The sequence below is a fragment of the Chiloscyllium plagiosum genome, chromosome 10 (genome assembly GCF_004010195.1).
Source record: "Chiloscyllium plagiosum isolate BGI_BamShark_2017 chromosome 10, ASM401019v2, whole genome shotgun sequence".
NCBI lineage: Eukaryota > Metazoa > Chordata > Chondrichthyes > Orectolobiformes > Hemiscylliidae > Chiloscyllium > Chiloscyllium plagiosum.
Window position 1 is genome coordinate 46,143,192 of NC_057719.1, and position 21,464 is coordinate 46,164,655.

The following is a 21,464-nucleotide window of genomic DNA, read 5'->3' on the forward strand; positions in this document are numbered from 1 at the left end:
CTTTGCTTTATTTGTCCCTCACCAAGTGCATCACCTCACATTTATCTGGATTGAATTCCATTTGCTACTGATCAGTCCATCTATATCCTCTTGCAATCTAAGGCAATACTCCTCACTATCTACCAACACACCAATTTTTCAAATCACCTGCAAACTTACTGATCAACCACCTACAGTACATTCAATTCTAAATCATTTACATAAACCACAGCAGCAAGGACTCCAACACCGACTCCTGTGGCACCCCATGGGACACACTTCCAGTCAGCTTCCATACATTTCCAGCCAATTGTAGATCCAATTACTCAAATTTCCTTGGATCTCATGGGCTCTTACCTTTGCAGGACTTTATCAAAAGCCTTGCTGAAGTTCAAGTCGACTACATCAAAAGCATTGCCCTCATCTACACACCTGGTCACCTCCTCAAAAAATCTAATCAAGTTTGTCAGACATGACCTTCCCTTAACAAAACCATGCCGACTGTTCTTAGTTAATCCCTGCCTCTCCAGATGCAGATTAATGCTGTCTCTCAGAATTGCTTCTATTAGTTTCACACCACTGAGGTTAGAATGAATGGTCTGTGGTTTTCTGGTTTATCGCTTGCTCCCTTCTTGAATATGGTACTGCATTGACAGTCCTCCATTTCTTCAGCACTCCCCTGTGATCAGAATTTAAATTTTTTGCAAGCACCCCAATATTTACTCCCTTGCCTCTCTTAATATCTTGGGTTACAGTTCATCCGGCCCTGAAGATGTATTTACTTTCAACCCTGCCAGACCCTGAGAACTTCTTTCTGTCAATGCTAACTTCTTTAATTAATCACAACCTTTTCCCTGATTTCTATACCTTTACCCATTCCAGTCCATGAGCATCACCCAAAATATCCATTTAGAACCCTACCTACATCCTCTGACTTCATGTACAAATTACCACTGGGATCCTTAAAGCAGTCAAGAGTGTGGTGCTGGAAAAGCACAGCAGGTCAGACAGCATCCGAGGAGCAGGAGAATCGATGTTTTGGGCATTCCAGCACTACACTCTCGACTCTGATCTCCAGCATCTGCAGTCCTCACTTTCTTCTGGTCTTTAAAGCACTGTACTCTAATATTGTCTTACCTCTCACCTGTAATAACTTAAGATTTCCTTTATTTTAACCCTCAGTACACTTTCATATCCCCTTTTAGCTCTGCTAATTTCCCCTTAAAGTTCCATCTTGCACATTCTATAGACCTCTAGGGCTTCTGCTGTTTTGTATCTTCCAAACACCTTATTTTTTCTCTTATTCCAATGAAGTATATCCTTTGATATCCAGAGTTCACAGGATTTTATGGTACCAGCCTTTTTCTTTGTTGCAACATGCTAATCATGTTTTCTTCTTATTTTTTTTTTGATTTTATCCCACTGTTCTGAGACAGGTTTACCTGAAAGTATATGCTCCCGATCAACTCTGGCCAAATCATATCAAGTTGTATTAAAATCAGCCTTTCCTCGGTTGAGAACTTTGATCGCTGTCTGCAAAATGTCCTTCCACTGACACTTAACCACTTTCCAGCTTTGTTACCAAAAATTAAGTCCAAGACCTTACTCTCCAGTTAGTAGAATGTACAGCAATGAAAATGAAACTGCAGAAGTCCACTGAAGAGTTATAGTTCAAATATCACAGATATGGCTATAGTAGCCAGTCCTAGAACCTAAGTTAAATACTGTGTGTGGATCTCACCTTAAATGATGAGCAGTACAATCAAATTAATTAAATAATTAATTATTTAGACGATAAGACCTGTGTCTTTGGTCTAAATAATTATTACCATTTGCACGGCCTGAAAATGATGTTCTACTTGAAATTCATATTTCTCCATGTAATGAGAGCAAAAAGCTAACAACAACATTAATTGAAAAGTTACATCAGTTACTCATTTGAAAATTATGTAAAGCAGTTTTGCTCAAGCACACATTAAAAATAGAAAACTGATCTCATCATTCTGCAGTATGTTTGAACTCAGAAATACTTTAATGGAACATGCAGAATTGTCCAATGATATTCTGGGCATAGTGCCCATTATTGCAGTCTCTGTCCTTCTCAAAAACTCCAAAACTGTTTACAGCTAGTGCAATAAAGGCATTCAAAGTTCAGGGAAACTTATCCCAGCACTGAAACTTTCTAATGTAGCAATTAAAACAAACCTTCATTGAAATGGGTTTTTCTCACTTCATGTTCATTGTTACTTACTTGTAAAGCTGCAAACATCATCATTTCCTCCTCTGTGCATTCAATTTCTTCCAGAAGAATGCACCATTTAGCTTGTTCAAAAAGTTGGTTGATTCTCACTGCATCATACTGAAATATCAATGTTTAGAATTACCACAACTTTGTAGAAACATTGTGTGATAGTACAAAAATTCAGAAACTATAAATAAAGACTGTCACTGCAGATATTGTTCTTTTTAAAATAGATAAATGCTCAATTAGTAGTTTAACAGCATTTCAAATAGAAATCATTGAAGTTATCCCATTGTAATATGCAGTGCCACCATGAAGCTATATGCAGTATCGCCATAGAAGTATTGATTATAATTACAGCAAATATTGTCCTACAATTTCAAAGATTTATACTCTAAATAAACAGACTATGCAAAACCAGAAATGAGTTGTCACATCTTAGTTATAATAGTTAAGTGCTGGATAATGGAGTTAATAAACTATAATCTGCATATTGATACATAGTTCAATATGGAGTTGTAATCAAACTTGCAATGTTGCTACATACGTTTCAGGGTTTTAAACATAAACATTGCAACACAATTTGGCACAAGCTAGTCATAATTGGCTTTTCAATGATACTGAATAATAAATGTTGCTATATTGTTGCAAAATTTGGAAAACACTTCATGAAGAAAAAAAATTTCAAAATGGTATGTCTCTCTGTAAACTCGTACCTTTGGGTTTAAATCAAAAAAACTGTAATATTTGAATCGGAGCATTAAAACATCATTGTCTTTAACATCTTGCTCCATCAGGGACCTTGATGAATCTAACCATCTAAAAGAAAATATGGAGAAGTTAAAAATAAGAGTGTACAAGATTGAACTTCATACTTAAAATTGCATTTGAAAGAAAGATACAAAAAATATCTCAACTTACCCTTTATTCATTTTTGCCTTATCAAGGAGAGACTGCGGTTTGAAAAGCTGTGCCAAAATATCTGGAGAGGTGATTGGCTGGCTCACCGCAAGAACACTAGGATTGCCTTCAGACAGAGGACTGTCACCAAACCAAGCTGATGTCGGGGAAAGTGGACTACCATCTCTTGAATCATATGTTGGTGTCATTGTCTTGCTATATAATCCGGGGCTTGAGTAAATACTTCCTGAAAGGAGAAAGATTGAAAAAATATATAATTTTATGGTTAATTGCCAGTTTGGGTATTGGTAAGGTGCACATCTGCAGAATCAATAACATTAATCTTTATGCAACTGTTTTACTTTGTGTTTTTCATAACACGAAGTACCTATAGTTATGTATTGTACAGCAATACATTTAATCATGAAGTTTGATAAATTGAGAGCTTACCTTTTGATGGACCAATATAAAGAACATCAGAGCCTACAGAAGAGGAAAACAGAGGAAATGAGAAGGGTAAGAAGAGCACAGAACAAGCAAGGCATAGCACAGTGAACAGGCAGAGCAAAGTGAGTAAGCAAGCAGAGCAAAACAACATGCATCAAGAGCTTGGCCAGTGATAAGGACAATTACACAAATTAACTTAAAGGTACCATGGATTCATCATGTCTCCTTTATACAGAGCTTGATTCATCGTCAACAACAGTAAAATAATTAGTCAACCTCCAGATGTCAAAGATAACAACAGCACTGTCTGGAGGAAGTGCACACTATGAAATCTTGTAACAGTGAAACAAAACAAAATCCCGAAGTTAACAAATGAACATGGCTTATTTGGCATACATGTTGGTTTTGGCACATGCCATACATTTTTCAGATAAATTGATGCGTCCACTATTTGATGAAAGCCCAAATGAGTGAGGATTTGGAGATGCCGGTTTTTGTTAACAATAGTGATAGCTAGACAATATGTGTGAGCAATGTGACCGAAATAAAATCTCCAAGACAGCAAAAGAACTGCTCTTGTTTTTTGATATTATTGCAGGGACTTATTTTTTTAGATTAGATTAGATTACTTACAGTGTGGATTAGATTAGATTATTTACTTACTTATTATAATACTGGACTGAATACGAACATTTAAATGACTAATAGAAATATATTTCACCCAACTGAAAACGGCAAAAGAAATTATCACATTTCACAAGTTTCATCTCTCTCCCTCAAAATACATATAATTTAGCAGTAGAAGTTTGACAGAAGGAGCAGAATGTCATTTGAGGATTTCTCCCAGGAAAACTGAAGAGGAGACTATTTGGGCTTGATTACAATTTTATTGGGAAATCTTTTCTTCTTATATCATAAATGCACTCTATCTTGTTGATCTGCCAATCAGATGGTGGTCTCACCAAATTACCAATGAGTTACAAACCCACTTTAATTTCAGCCATTTTTAAGAGTGATAATGTCTTCTATTATAAATGCAAGTTTATTTTCAAAAAATAACATTCCATTTCATTTGCTGGGAATTTTAAAAAATGCTCCAAGATTATCAAAGATTCTATAAAAATATGTAACTAATATAATGCTATAACCAAATCGCTACTAGTGCATTGATCCTGTACATCTGAGGGGCAGTAATCTTCATTGGTATACCTTATTTGATCAGTAAGGTCTTTGTTGTGTATGACCATCATGTTCCCAGAGGGGAAATTCCTTTGAGATTCCATTGTTCCTATTAATAAGTTTCCTACTCGTTAATCTAATTTTTTGATATTAAGATCTGTCATTATAGTGGAGCAGGGGAAGCAATGGTACCAGAACTGATAAATGACTACAGGCATGACATATGAACTCTTTTCATAAATACTGCCAGAATAATCTCGTGTTTCCAGCATTCTATTTTTATTTAGATTGCCATTATCTATATCACTTTGCTTTAGTGTTGTTCTGATGCACATGCTACAGAGGGCCCTCACCAGGTTAACTCTGAAGAATTTCAGTACTGTTTTTTTCCCTATGACTACCTCTATTGCAAATTGTATGTTGACCATTTGAGATTCTTAGTCCTTTAGGATCACCTTTGCTTTCACATGAATCATCTGGAGTGACTGAGTGTCAATGAAAATTTAATAGGGATAGATTCCTGACCCAATTTCTTGTGGTCATTGCAGGGGGCTGGAGAGAAAGTATCTCAGAAATCTGGTGAGACTACTTTGGTCAGCAATGTGAAAAGACAAATAGTATGCTTATTACAACACCAATACCACCAATGTCTGAATAACAGTTATCAAGTCAATGTTTGGGCAAATCTTGTACTTTTGCAGAGGTTACAGGAATCAGTTTAATAACTCTACCAGTGTTTGCCTTTCATATGACAGTAATCATGTGTCAGATTTTTTACTGCAGTTCTTTTGCCCACAAGTAGCAACACCTTTGACTGACTCATCTTTGACCAATGCCATTGGTTGCACCGCATGCAAAACTTTTAATCTAGTGCACTCTTCATCAACTCTTGCACACTAATTAATTAGAACATTGCACTCGGAGTGCATTTTATCATTAGAGGAGAACCAGTGTCAGCTTAAAATTTGCTATCTTCAAACAAGAGGTTCATTCCATTATCTTTTCTTACACAAAGCAGAACATCGCAGATTTGCTTAAGTAGATAAAGAGCTTTGATTACCAGTGCCAGAACGCCAGTTAAAAACTTCAATTATTGGAAAGAACCAATGTCATTTTCTGCTTCTTACTGGTATAAAGTATAGAGTCAGCCTTTATTCAGATAAATAGTCTAGAGTGGTAGTATCAGTACATGAATGGTTAAAGCATCTTTGTGTTATTCCCCAGTTCTAGTAGGAGATACCAACTCCATCAAAAACAATATCACATGAAGATTATGTGTACAAATTCTAATATCATACCCAGTCAAGGTTAAAATGAAAGTCTCACAACAACTGCCCTGTAAAAAGCCCAAGTTATGCTACAGTATCCCCTAAATTGGTCTAATTTCCCTCACCAAAAACTGATAATCGAGCGGTCATTGCAGAAACTGCATTATTCTTAGGAGATAGTTCTGTAGACCTGGACTCTGAGCAATCGATGCACTCTTTCAATTCTGGCCTTGGGTGCATCCCAACTTTAATTACCTCACCATTGACAACTATGTTCCTTTGACGAAGCTGTTGATCATTGCAACATAGAAATTTAACAGCTGTATTGCTTGCATGCATCAATGATGTCAAAATTCATGGATGTGGAGCCCATACATGGAAAGTCCTGTTTAAGCTTCTATTGTACAGTATATGCAGTTAACAAAAACTGCTTTCACCAACATGGTTGCTGACTCCCTTCTGTGAAGAATACGTAGATATCAACCCTAATATTGTTACATTAATCTGCCCTAATATATCCCCTTGTTATCTGATGTCAGGCTTTGTCACTGTTTCTGAGAAGCGCTTGGGCTGTTTTGCTTTGAAGCTTATAAAAATGCAAATTATACCGTATTGACGTTTACCAATTTCAAATGAAATAGTGTGACTGTGGAGCTCAAGCATGCAATTTAAATAGAGTAACACCAAAATATGCAATTTATGTGGGCCTTTCAGAAGGGCTCCCCAGGACACAATGGAGTTTAAATCTTGTTACTTATATTTCATTTAGACAAGGACATTTTGCCTTTATTGGCTTTAACATAAACCAGGATTTAAAGTTCAAATAATTACTTTTCTTTAAATCTTTCGAAGCCATATCTACCATGGTGAAAATGCCAGAATTTGTCAGGAATCATAAGTCCCAATCATGAACCCGGCATCTCAAATTTTCACAGTCAGGATTGTGGCCGAGCAATGATTCATATGGGGCAGCTCCTGGTAACCAGCTGCTTCCATGGAAGCAAGGTTTTGGAATCCCTGGAGTGTGGAACCAAGAGCTCAAAAATTAGACCAGGAGAGAGCAAGTCTGTTCTGTGTATTTCTTTTAGATAGTCAGCCCAGATATTCCTCTAGGCAGCTAGGGAACACCAACAGATACGGCTGCAAGATACCTGCAGGGATCTTTTAGTTGGGTGTCCCGTATCCCTGGTGGGAAAGGAGGCTGTGCGTTGGGTGCCCATCAGGACAGTTAACTGTGAAATTTGTATATACATGAGCATAAATTCATTGACAAACATATCAAGTAGTGTCTAGAAGTCTCAAATGTAAAGGTAGTCATTGATCAGAAAGTGAATTGGACCATCTTATAAATACTCTAGTTACAGAGGCTGTAGCTTTTGTGGCAAGTAACGCACTGCATGATTCCTTGAAACCATCAGCACAATCTGTGTGTGTGATGGAATACTCTCCATAGATCTGGCTGATTGCAGCTTGAACAATAGTCAAGAAGCTTGACACCATCCAGGACAAAACATCCACTCAAGTGGCACCTTATCTAACTTTCAACATTCATTCCCCCTGCCATCAATGCACAGTGGCAGCAAGTTACCAAGATAGCATTTTCTAAACCCATAGAAGGACAAGGAAGGAAGATATATGGGAACACCACCAGCTACAAGAATCCCTCCAAATCACTCATCACCCTGACTTGGAACAAAATTAGTGGTCTTTCACTGTCACGGAGTAGAATCCTTGGAGCTCTCTCCTTAACGCACCTTGGGTGCCACCAAACCAAGGACTGCTGCAGTTCTAGAAGGCAGCTTATCACCACTTTTTCAAGGGTAATTAGGGATGGTCAATAAATGCTGGCCTAGCCAGCCACGTCGGTATCAGAACAAGGAATGAAAAAAGCCACAAGGAAAAAAAATGTACCTCTTTACTTAAATGTCTATAATGTCCACTATTACATTGACAAAATCACTGTTGTTCACCAAAGAACAAAAACAGAAGTTGCTGGAAAAGCTCAGCAGGTCTGGCAGCATCTGTGAAGAGAAATAAAAGTTTATGTTTCGGGTCCGGTGACCGTTCCTTAAAACTGATGGTAGCTAGGAAAATGGTGGTTTATTTGCAGAAAATAGAATGGAGGGAGGGGTAAGTAGTAAACAATAGTTATAGATAGAGCCCAAAGAAAGAGAACTACAGCTGGACAGACAAAGGAGTTGATAATGATCTGACTAGCAGGGTGAATAGCTGAAAATGGCTAAGAATAGGTAGTGTGTACTGAGGAACCTAGATTATCTGAATGACACGGGCAGGGAGTATTTTGTTCAGATAATCGAATTTTTGGATAATCGAATGCTGGATAACACAGTTTAGCCAAGTTTTGGGAACTTGCAATCTTCTTCGGATAATCCAAAATTCAGCTCATTGAATGCTGGATAATCGAGGTTTCTCTGTAATGGCAGACTATGTGATAACAAGGCCTGGTGATAGGGGGCTAGGACATGGAGGAGTTCAGGCCCTAAAATTATTAAATTCGACATGGAGTCCAGGAGGCTGCAGGGGACCCAAATGGAATATGAGGTACTGTTCTTTCAGCTTGCACTGAGCTTCACTAGAGTACTGCAGTGAAGTACTCTAGTAAGTACAGACAGATGCTTGCTATTGGGAACAGGGTGGCGTGTTAAAGTGGCAGGCAACTGGAAGCTCAGGGTCCTTTTTTTGCAGGCAGAATATAGGTGTTCTGCGAAGCACAGATTGGGCAACTGCTTCATTTCCCTGGTGTAGAGGAGAGCACATTGTGAGCAGCGAATGCCGTAGACCAGATTGTGAGAAGTGCAAGTCCTGAAAGTCCTGCTTCACCTGGAATGTTTGTTTGGGACCTTGAATACTGAGGAGGGAAGAGGTAAATGGTCAGGTGTTACATCTTCGATGATTGCAGGAAAAGGTGTTGTGGGGGATGTTAGGAATGACGGAAGTGTGGATCATGGGGTCCCAGATGGAACAGTTCCTGTGGAAGGCAGACAAGGGGAGACTGGAGGGGGTCTGTGTCTGGTGGTGATATCTTGCTGGAGGTGGCATAAATGGCAGCTGTTGATCATCTTGTAGATGCTGGTGGGATGGTAGATAAGGACATGGGGAAGGAGAAAGCGAGGACTGCGGATGCTAGAGACCAGAGTTGAAAAGTGTGGTGCTGGAAAAGCGCAGCAAGCCAGGCAGCATCCGAGGAGCAGGAGAATCGACGTTTCTGGCATAAGTCCTTCTTCAGGAATGAGACTGGTGTGCCAAGCAGGCTAAGATAACTAGGCGGAAGATGAGACGCTCTTCCTCCAGGCGTCGTGTGGCCAAGGTCTGGCGATGGAGGAGGCCAAGGACCTGCTGTCCTTGGTGGAATGGGAGGAGGAGTTAAAGGACATGGGGAACCCTATTGCTGTTGCAGGAGGGAAGAGAGGGGGTGAGAGCAGAAGTGCGGGAGATGGGCCGGACCCAGTTAAGAGCCCTATCAACAACAGTGCTGGGGAATCCTTGGTTGAGGAAGAAGATGGACATTTCAGAGATTCCCTTGTCAATGCTGGTCTCATCAGAACATAAGCAACGGAGGTGGGGGAACAGGGAGAATGGAATGGAATCTGGGAGAATGGACTGGTTTACTGCAAGGTTTTGTTCTTTGAATAAGAAGCAACACTACTGAACTGTTTACTACCATCGCAACATGATTACTGTATTTATAAAAAAAATTCCTGTAAAACCTGTAAAAAAATTCAAGTACCGGTGTTAATTTTTTTTTGAAAAATCATTCAAAGAGTGAGCTGAGGAAGGAGGTTGTGAAATTAGGAAAAATGTTTTTGCTTAAATCTTTACTTTTAAATTTAATATGCTTCTCCAGGCAGATTTTCTCCCCAACCCACATCAAGGAACACATGTACGGTCTTCCTGCCGATTGGCACAACTTTCACAATGACCAAATATCCAACTCGTGGGCAGCAGCTTTTGAAGATTGGGATTATAAAGCCAGGTCTACTTCTAATTCTGGGCCACAGAATCTGCTCAGAAGGTTGATTGTCTAGAATGACTATATGAATAAAATTAAATTTTATTTCACATTTTGGATAGAATTTCCAGTACTAAATCTTGATCTTGAAGGCAAAAAAATTATTCCCTCCAATTACCATTCATCTTTCTCCACAGACTCTCTTGCAACTTATTTTGTAATTAATTACATAATTGCATGCAAGCTTTCTCCAATTTCCTCTTCCCAAACAACCAAAGTGAATTAACTGGAGACAGACATCTTTGCACAGCTGGGGAAGGCAGCATAACATAGGCAACATAGGTAAAAACAAGGACTGCAGATGCTGGAAACCAGATTCTAGATTAGAGTGGTGCTGGAAAAGCACAGCAGTTCAGGCAGCATCTGAGGAGCAGGATGTCAAAGCTTGAAAACCATTAAAGAAAAATACCCGTTACCTTTCTTCTCTCTCATTTAAAATCTTGATTACATTGTGTGGAACGTGAAAGTTGACTTTATTTGAACATTAAATCCTAAAAACATTCCCATACCTGCATGCTAACAAACATGGTTCAGAATTCAGAAGATTCAAGCCTGCCCTTCATCTGTGTTTAGAGTAGATGGCAAATTGCTCACACCTTACTCTATTTGCACAATCAGCTTTTGTGCAACAAACTCACTATTAAATACCCCCGAATTCAAACTGGTTTACTGCAAGGTTCTGTTCTTTGAATAAGAAGCAGCACTACTGAACTGTTTACTACCATTGCAACATGATTACTGTACTTAGAAAAAAAAATTCCTGCAAAACCTGTAAGGAAATTCAAGTGCCGGTGTTAAGCAAACAGTTGGCTTCAAAATTTAACAGATGAAATTAATATTAATGAGTTAAATGACAGAAGGAACTTTTGAAAACTAGATTTTAAAAAAAAATCACACGATAAAGCTACCATCTGACTTTTGTATGACCTAAACAGGGGAACATCCAAACACAGTAGTAATTTTAAATATTTAGGACATCCAAGGTTATAGTTATGGATCAGGAAGGAAGTTAACCCACCTGGATTGTTTCATCCAGGGTCATCTTATTTAAGAAAACCAGCATGGATTGAAATCATGTTTTAAGTAACAATTTGAGATTTTAGATGCAGCAAAGGGAAAGAGCTGGTGTGGCATACACAGACATCTAAAAACCCAGAAGGCATTCTAAAGTAGTGCCACATTATAGGTTAATCAGAAAAGTTGAGGTCCATGGAGTATAACGAGCAGTGGTGACTTGGATATAAAGTCAGTCAAATGACAGGAAACAAAGTAGTAGTAAATCAGACTGGGAAGATTAGCTGTGGGGTTCTTCAGAGGACATTAGTATGACAACGTGCAAATTTTCTTTATCTACATTAGTAACCTTGACTTGGGTGTAGAGAACACAATTCAAAATTTTAGATGAGCTGCAAGTATCTTGAACTTGATAGGGATAGATTTTAAAAGGACACAGTCAGGTTTATGGATTAGGCAGAAGGCTGCAAAATCTAATGTAAAGAAATGTAAAGTGATACATTTTGATTGAAAGCACCACAAAATACAAGGATACAATTCCAAAAGGAATGCAGGAGCAGACAGATCTACAGATCTGGAGGTATATGTGCCCAAATTGTTGAAGGTAGCAGGACAGTTCAACAAAGTGGTCAATAAGACGTAATAGTTACTATGCCTTATTGGAGACTTGGGATCAAGCTTTTATTCAGGCAGAAGAACTAGACAGGCCAGCTCCTGTTGTTGCAATCTCACTTCCTGCTTGAACTGCTAATCTATGCTATTTTTATGGTGGCTGAAGGGCTGAGCTGAAGTTGGATTGCCATCTCCCAAAGCAGGAAAAGATGGAGGATAGAAGACTGTTTCTGTTCAGTGGGATACCAGCTCAGTTCAATACATGTGTTGGACACCCATAACCTCATCAAATCATTTGCACAGCCAAACAAACACTCATGGCCACCAACCTTATATCCGCAATGGTCAGATCTCATGAGTCCTGCAAATATACTGGCAAATCTTGGAGATGCTCATGAAATTGCTTCCTGTGATCCTCACCGTGCCATGTGTCTCCCATTCACTGATTCTCCCTCTTGTGTGCTGTTTCTGTTTTCTGAACCATCATTGCAAGTGAGAACTGGTGGGAGGAAATGATGTGGGCTGCACTGTGGACATTTGGGAGGGAAATGGAGAATGAGGATTAATGAGCAGTCCACAGGTAAGAAAAGTAAGGGGTACAGTGAATACCACTGCTTCAGGCATTAGATAAGCCTGTGGTTATTAACTACATTGCTTCTGCTACTTCAGTGCCTTGATGGTCAGATTGAGCACTGATTATATATGACTGCGGCATTTAAAAAAAAATGGTTGTTAGTAGGATGTGAGCATCAGTCGTTGGGCAAGTAATTATTGTTCATCCCTAATTTTTTGGATAAGGTAGCTAGGAGTTGCTTTCTTGAAATGCTACCATCCTTGGGAATTCCAGGATTTTGAGCCAGTAGTAGTAAAGGTAGTCAAAATAATTTTAAGTCATGAAGGTATGTGGCTTGAAGGGAATTTGCGATTAGTGGCCATTTCCATGTGGGGGCTACAACCTTTGTCCTTCCAGGTAGTACAGATTTGAGGTTTGAAAGCTACTGATGAAGGAGCAGTCGTAAGTTACTGCAGTGCTTCTTCAAGATGGTATACATGGCTGCTACGGTGCATTTGTGGTAAAGGGCTGAAGTTGGTGTATGAAAATGTCAACCAATTGGACTTTGTCCTTGAAGCATTTACCACAAGACGCAATGATCAAACTTTGTTATAAAGACAGCATCCCCCTAGCTTTAAGTGTTCAGTACTGGTTGGAGAAATTTAACATCAAGTACATATTTGTCTCTTTTAGCTTCATCTTTTATAATTTCACCACCAATCCAGAAGTTGTCTGCAGTACATTTTTTTTCCAACACATTTGCTTAATTTTCATTTTGTTGCCCACAAAGAGACATTTTTCAACATGTTCTGGAATTTCCAAGCTGTCTTTTCCAAATCCACTGTCCCTCCTCATTCGACATTAGTTGCTATGTTACTATTTTTTGCAGTTTCTGATCCCCAAGGAACTCAATAAATTTGCACAAATTTGGAGACCCATTTTGTATCCTTACTTTGCCAAAATTTTGCTTCATACATATATAGTTGACAATTTCCGAAGTGGCCGAGCAAGTTTAACATTTCAGACAAACTACATTGTCTAAAATGTCCAGTGACTACAAAACAGGTCATGAAGGACAGATATATGGAAGTTTTCATTCACAAAAATCTTCAACCTATACACTTGCAAAGAAAAAGTGTCTCACGTGGCTCCATTTTGCTTGTTCTTAACTTATTTTTCCATTTGAGATGTTTCAGAATCTTCAAAACATTTTCATTTTGAAAGTAGCATAGTCATATATTTCAACAAGAACAAGGATAAACTGTTTCAAGTGACACATGGGTTGGCGAACAGAGGACACAGCGTTAACAGAACTTAAAGAAATTCTGTTCATGATATTGATGACATGGAATGTACTAAGTTCAAAGGGTTTTGGAAGCAGCTTCCACTGTAATTTCAAATTCCATTCCTGAAAAATTAATTCCCAAGTTGAAAAATCAACATTGATTGCCCATTCCAGATTGTCTTTGAGAAGTCAGCTTTCTTTTTGAATCCCCGATGTTCATGAAGTGAAGGTACTCCAACAATGCTGTTAGGATCCTTGGATGACAATATATGTTAAAGTTGGAGGGTAATGTACAAAGAATAGGCGTTTATAGGATAGACAGCTCTATCAAATGGACAACGCAGACACAATTGAGCAGAATGGCAAGAATAAAAAAAGCAGGCAATTCAACTCACTAAAACCGCTCTGCTATTCAACCAAATCAAAGGCGGTCTGAATGTGGTCTTAATTCCAGTTCCTTGCCTGTGCACCATTAACATAGACATATCTTTTGATCTACAATGAAGTCTAACTCAAAACATCATCTTCACATATTCAAGGCAGCTAAAAAATGAATTTGAAATGTCACTGACAGGACAAAGATTATATATTAATCTTGAACTTTTTCTAAAGAATACTTACTAAAGTCAAGGATACTGGAAACAGTTGCTTCATTCGCAAAAAACAAAAAGAACACAAACTGCTTGACTGGAGATGTCACATCTGTAACACTTCCAGTGAAAAGTCACAGAGTCCAGCTTGTGGATGTAATAAAGCTACTGGATTTGAACAGTCAGGAAGAAGGAGATAATTTGCCTAAGAATCAAGAACTTTCGTGCCCTCTTTCTGAAACCCCTTTCAAAGTTGAGAGTTCAAAACAGTCTGCAAAAGCTAATCAGAAGAAGAAAGCGAGGACTGCAGATGCTGGAGATCAGAGTCCAGAGCATAGTGCTGGAAAAGCAGGTCAGGCAGCATCCGAGGACCAGGGAAATCAATGTTTCGATCATAAGCCGAACAGGATGTGCTGTGCTTTTCCAGCACGACACTCAACTGCAAAAGCTCATCGCTGCATCCATAGAATCCCTACAGTGTGGGAACAGGCCATTCGGCCCAACTAGTCCACACCGACTCTCTGAAGAGCATCCCCATCAGACTCATCCCCCTTACTCTATAACTCTGCTTTTCCCATGGATAATCCACATAATCTGCACATTCCTGGACAATTTAGCTTTGCCAATCCAATTAATCTGCATATTTTTCGATTGCAGGACAAAACTGGAGCACCTGGGGGAAACCCACACAGACACAGGGCAAACATGCAGTCGCCACATAGACAGTTGCCAGAGGCTGAATTGCACCTGGGTCGCTGGTGCCGTGAGTCAGCAGTGTTAATCACTGAACCACCGTGCTGTGTAAGTGGGACTTGCTGAAAGGGAATGCGAAAACTCCATACTGAACCCAGGAAAGTTAATTCAGCCAGACATAACCAACTCAGGAAGATATCGCAGTGCCAACAGTTTGTATGCAAAGTGACGTTAGCTATAGGACACAATCTGGGCATAATCATTTTCTCTAAATTTAATTGTTACTTGGTTAAAGTACTTTTAGGATAACACTCTGCAGAGTTTTTATTATTTCCCACATCACACTTGGGAAGCAAGGGTGATAGTGGGTTAGCTTTCAAGAAGGGTAGTTGTATATAGCTTAATAGTTTGAATCTTTTGTCAATAATAAACTGTACATGGTTGTATGAATAAGTTCTGTTTGCAATAAACTCACTATTCATTACTTCAGGAACCGGTTTGACTGGTTTCGGGCATAGATTTATATAGTTGGTATAACTGAATGTCATTTCTCCTTTTAAATTCAACTTTGTTCTGATCATAGGAGGATCCTAACTCAGTGGTCGTGAATATATTAAATAAACCACTGTCCAAGGTTAACAGTGGAATAGAATTTCAAAGACTAACAGCCCTCAGAAGAAATTCAACCTCACCCAATCTCAAATGGGAGTCTCCTTATTTTTGAACTGTGTCTCCTAGTTCTAGATTCCCTCATGAGGGGCAAAACTCTCTCAGCATCTACCCCAAGTTTCAAAAGGGTTGTTTACATTCTAAATTCTAGCAAGCATATGGGCCCAACTTTTCCTCATTAAAAAAATCACTTCATTCCAGGAATCATTAGAGAACTTTCTCGGAACTGCTTTCAATGCAAGAATGTCTGTCCTTAAGCACGGAGAGCAAAATGGCACACAGTACTCTAAGTGCAAATTGCCCTGTACAGTTTCAACAAAAGTTCTCTACTTTTTTACTTCATTGTCCTGGAAGTAAAGGCTAACAGTTCATTCGCCTTCCTAATCACTTGATACACCTGCAAAGATTTTCTAAACCATCTGAAGGATACACTGGTCTCTCTGCATGGGAGCTTCTATAGTCTCGCATATCTTCCCACATTATACACCTATTCCAAATTATTGACCACTCACTCAAGCTAGCCACTGTAACTTCTTCAGATGATTGGAAAGGAATCCAGAAGAACTTTATCCACACTGTGGCTGCTGGTGTACACACAACTGTCCCTGATAGCTCTCAGTTGGCAGGCAGTAGGAGCATCAGTGAAGTCTGAAACTCTGAAAATCAAAAGGAACCGTGCTGCACAATTCTGTGATTCATTCTTGTTGATTAGAAGGCTCTAGGCAATAAACTGAACTTTATATAGACAGTATGTTCTGTGAAAAGTTGCAGCAAAACAAAGTAGCTTTCAATTTTGTATCACTGAGTCAGATTGAATACTCCTTATTTCTTTCAAGTCAACATAATAAAAAATATTCATGTTGCACATTAATTACAAGCACGATTTGAATACAGATTGCAGGAATTGCATATACAAAAATGACAAACTATTTTTCATTAGAGTTAAAATATTAATACATTAGGGACATTTAAATAACTCTTGGATAGGCACATGAATGACAGTAAAATGTAGAGTACGTAGGTTAATTTGATCTTAGAGAAGGATAAAAAGGTCAGCACAACATCGAGGGCCAAAGGGCTTGTACTGAGCTGTACTATTCTATGTACAGTCAATAAACACCAGATGGTCCCAATAGCTCTTTATTGTTCAATTTCTAGTAATGTTTCTGCTGCAAGGTTCTCATACTGGCATTTAATAAAGGATACATGAAACTATTTCCAGGCCCATAAACCTAACAAGGAACTAGACCTTTTTTTGAGGGGCAATCCATTACAGTTAAGAGTCTTCCAAATAACTAAACAGTAATATCCATCCATCCATAATCTGCGGGAGTGTCCCACAGAAACGTTCTCCATTTATCCATGTCCAGAAGACTTACGTGCCTTCAAGTTCGCATCAGCAACTAATGGAATTTTTAAAGTAGTGCTTGCAATTTTCTTTCCAGTTTGTATCTCACTAACTTTAAGGCATGAAGTTTCACCAGGCAGTTCCTGTGCTAACAAGTCTGTTCCTTCAGGTCTAAAGGAGTTCGATTTATCAACTAACTTCGGTGTGTGGAACTATAGATGTGCTTGGACGCCATTAGTGCAGTGTTAATTTGGGCCTGAGCTTTCATTGATAGGCATTGAATTTTAAACTCACCTCAATCCCTGAGAGACTATGCTTCCACCCAGTAAAACAAAATATTCAATAAATTGTCGTCAGTCAGATAACTGAGGTGAGTTTAAACTTTCAATATTAGGTCAACAAATATATTTAACTTCTCATAAGTGAGACAAGACAGTCCACAAACAGGCATGCTCAAGTAGACTGCCATCATTCTGACATGACCTAGTTATACAATCCAGTAGGAAAACTGGACCCAGCTTTGTTCAGGTACAGGCCATCCAAACAGTTACCACTTTTTCCATTATTGGTGTCAGTGTCCTAGGAATCAAAACCCATTGCCCCCACACCAACCTTTAAGCCACACATTCATCTCTCTTGCTTACATTATTGCTATTTCCTTGTGGATTTGGTAATAGCCCAAAGATTATTACATTTGAGGTTCTGCTTTTTAAAAACTTATCCTCCTAGTGCTCATACTCTGTGAGCAGATCACAACCATTAGGATCCTGTCTCATCCCACTTGAAAGTTCTTCTTCAGTTCATATAAATAATTTGTATAAGAATTTAGGAGGCATGGTTAGTAAGTTTGCAGAAGACACCAAAATGGTGGTATAGTCGATTGTGAAGGTGGTTATTCTAAGGGGCGTGACTGCCTCCTGGACTAAATATCCAGGTAACTTTCCCTCTCTTTGATGTATTGCAATAACTGCAATTCAAATACTAAGCAGAAGTTCCTTGAGCTGCAGTCATGTTTGTTCTGGTTCACATTGGTACCCAGAGATTTTTACATCCTGCAGTCACAACACATCTGTGCTGACACCTGTTTACTAGTTCCAGGAAAACAGCTCCATGGGCAAATCAATAGTTCCAGGAGTATTGCCTAGGACTATAACCAGAATAGAATTGCAAAGCCCTCTCAAAAAACTTCTTTAACCATTAACAAGAAGTTGGAGTCAAGTGCACATCCCATGAACAGCGATCAGACATTTTCTCAGAAGTTCTCTGACAGCAACTTCAAACAACTATTAGCGACAGACCTGGAAATGAAGAGAGCAACACAGATTTCAGTGCTGCCCTATTAATTTCCATGCCCTAACTCTTCCGGTATACGTTCTACCATCACTACACATAGTACCCAATAGTGATTCCCACCAGTCTTCAATTCTACGCTATGAGAAATTCCAAAATCCACCATCAGCTTGTTTTTATATAGAATCTCCACTAGGAAGAATACATAAAAACTTAAGATATGAATGTGAATGAACCCTCAGCAACAATGATTAGCAAGTCTTTATTGAAAGAAGTGGACTGGATTTACAATAAATTTCAAGAATTTAACTGGAGTTTTAAAAGACACAAAATGTTTAGCAATTAATTACTGACAAAGCATTTTCAATTCTGAGATGTTAACATCCAAACCTTTTCAAAGTATGCATCTTACACTGTCTTATTGAAGGTCCATTATTGAAACTCAACAATTAAACTCCATGTAGTTTAAAATAACTCAGTTTAATTTTGTCAAAAACAATGTGTCCTGCAATTGATGGTCAGTAAAAGAAAAAGAAATTATTCATTCTATAGCTTGAATGATACTGGGTTAAATTAGCTTATTGTTTTTTCTGCAATTCACTTCGTATACTATATATGGAAGAAAAAAAAAGAACCACACAGTCTGGTCTCTAGCAATTACGTAATATCACGTGAGTGGATACACAAAGCATTAGTAATGAGATTTGATATATTTCCTAATGCAGCCTTTTAAATAACAGTTCTAAAAGTTTTCAGGGATGACCAAAACTTGCAAACCATTAGTGCAGGCCTTCATCTTATGATTATTATCGAATTTAGCAAAACAAAACATGCAAATATATAAAATATACTGTTCTAATATTAGAAGAGATCGTCACCATCATGTAATGTTAGCACTAAGGTACATATTTTATATGTAGTTTTGAAGAACAGTTATTGAGTCAGAGGTATACAGCACAGAAACAGGCCCTTTGGCCCAACTTGTCCAAGAGGCTGAAGAAAATAAAACCCAACCACTTTATAGATACACTGTCGTCATTGGCATGTGGAGAAGACCATTATTCAGTAATAAACTAACGTTTTGGTTTAAAAATTAAAATTTTTAAAGTTTATTCTGAGAATTTGGGCAAGATTTGTCAGTAATAAGTTCTCTTGAACAAACTGGGTATATTTTCACCCATACTGATTAATTTTGAAATGCGTTTATGGAAGAAGGCAACTTCTTCCCGTTTAAAATTGCAGCAGTACAAATAAAAGGCTTCAAATTTTGCTAACTTCTAACAAGGGACTCCGCCATTTCTCACCTCACGTTTAGGACCGATACACAATGGACTGGATATTACATGCGCTGCCAGGATGTTCTTGGCAGGGATAGAGGTTATGTAAAGTAAGTCCCCAGCCCATAACTTTTAAGTGCATCTTACAGCTCATCACCATAATACAGAGGGTGGAGAGGTGCTAGAATCAATTCACCAACATATATAAATAAAACTCAAGTGACCCTCCCAATATGCTGCCAATACAAAAATATGGCTGATGTGTGCAGTTGGGAGGAGTGATCATCCTGCTTTGAAATGCCTACATGAAGAAAGGAATGAAGGAAGGGAGACACCTGATAGAAAGGGGAGCCCTTTAAATACTGGGGTCACCCCACAAGACATCCATCCTTCCCCACCACCTGCCCAACAGAACCTAATCCCCCACCTTATCCCAGCTCCATGTTCCTTCCCAACGTAAAGACAAGACTCACCTTTCTGAGGCAGCAATGATGCAATGACTGTGCCTACTATTGACATGTTGTATTACCAAGTGCAGCTGGCAGCTCCCGAAGCCAGAGTTGCCTCCTGAGTGAAGTTAAGGAGTTCTGCAATTAATCAAATTAGCCCATACAATGTGATTACAGCTCCAAAACTCGAGCTGGTTTCCAACTCAATTTTCTTCTGCCAAGTAACATGTATTTTCCAATGTATTCCTCAGAGCTGCTATACACTTGCAACAACTTCTGCTTTTATTAAATATTTCTTCACAGATTCTGGCTGCAAAAAATGTTTTCAGACACATCCCCATAAACAAATCAACTTAATTCCTTCCTTCTGAGACATCAATTACAGACATACACATTCCTTAATGATGACATTTATAAACCAGAATTGGATTTTAATTGTGAAGCACAGTCACACTATACCATCAAGCAACGTAGCCAAGATCTACAGCCTTGATTCTATCATTCTACACAAGATGGTTCTGTTTTTAAAATATTTACAATACAAAGTGTTCTAAATTTAAATTTCAGGCCTTGTGGAATTTTCATATAGTTTGATATTGTTGAAATGTTATAGCTGAAATCAAGAATGAGCTTCGCTCACAACAACACACATGGCTCCAGCTACTCTATGACTACCATTAGCTTATGTTATATAGTGCAATATTAAACTTTGTTAACAACTGGAATACAGAAGGGAAAATAAGTATCATAAAAATTACTCAGCTTTGAGGAAATAATATCTTCTAGCAAGGCACATGAAACTTTAAGTGCTTCTTGGGAAGCCAGTTTCTGGGAATAACTCGCCATTTAGCCAGAATGTGTCCCAGAATTTACAGGCATCCCTTCCACCCCACCAAAAGCACAAAGATATATATAGTCAACCAAAGCTGCTCTACCCAGTTCCTAATCTTTACCTGGACATAACAGACACCAAGAAAATGAACATTTACTTTGCACAGAGACCTGGGGGATGCTTTGAACATGATGGAGTCAATGTAAGACTTCCTCATCCCCTAGGACCAGCAGTCCATGACACCAGATCATGCGAGTCTCATCTAAGGTTGCTGAAAAATTTCCAAACGTTATCAACCACGTTAAAGCACTCTCAACTGCCTGAGGAATACCCAGCACTGGTCCTCACCCTTAACAATTTCTCCTTTGAATCCTCCCACTTTCTCCAGACCAAAGGGGTAGCCATGGGCACACGTATGGGCCCCAGCTATGCCTGTCTCTTTGTTGGCTACGTAGAGCAGTTGATCTTCCGTAATTACACCGGCACCACTCCCCACCTCTTCCTCCGCTACACTGATGACTGCATTGGCGCCACTTCATGCTCCCGCGAGGAGGTTGAGCAATTCATCAACTTCACCAACACATTCCACCCTGACCTTAAATTTACCTGGACCATCTCCGACACCTGGCTCCCCTTCCTGGACCTCTCCATCTCCATCAGTGACGACAGACTTGACACTGACATTTTCTACAAACCCACCAACTCCCACAGCTACCTGGATTACACCTCTTCCCACCCTACCTCCTGCAAAAATGCCATCCCATATTCCCAATTCCTCCGCCTCCTCCGTATCTGCTCCCAGGAGGA

General features: G+C 38.9%; 1 protein-coding gene across 7 annotated transcripts in view; it reads right to left on the reverse strand.

The window, feature by feature from the left end:
• fermt2 (FERM domain containing kindlin 2) overlaps window positions 1–21,464 on the reverse strand; it is a 148,253-nt gene that overhangs the window by 52,077 nt on the left and 74,712 nt on the right. For 4 of the 7 annotated variants that reach the window (XM_043697668.1, XM_043697665.1, XM_043697667.1 and 1 more), the window contains exons 5-8: window positions 3,572–3,604; window positions 3,143–3,368; window positions 2,938–3,040; window positions 2,231–2,338 (exon numbers count right to left, since the gene is read on the reverse strand). In XM_043697668.1, coding sequence (XP_043553603.1) covers window positions 2,231–2,338; window positions 2,938–3,040; window positions 3,143–3,368; window positions 3,572–3,604 — 470 coding nt within the window. The remainder of the gene's footprint in view (window positions 1–2,230; window positions 2,339–2,937; window positions 3,041–3,142; window positions 3,369–3,571; window positions 3,605–21,464) is intronic. The other 3 variants (XM_043697670.1, XM_043697669.1, XM_043697671.1) reach the window with 1 other exon arrangement.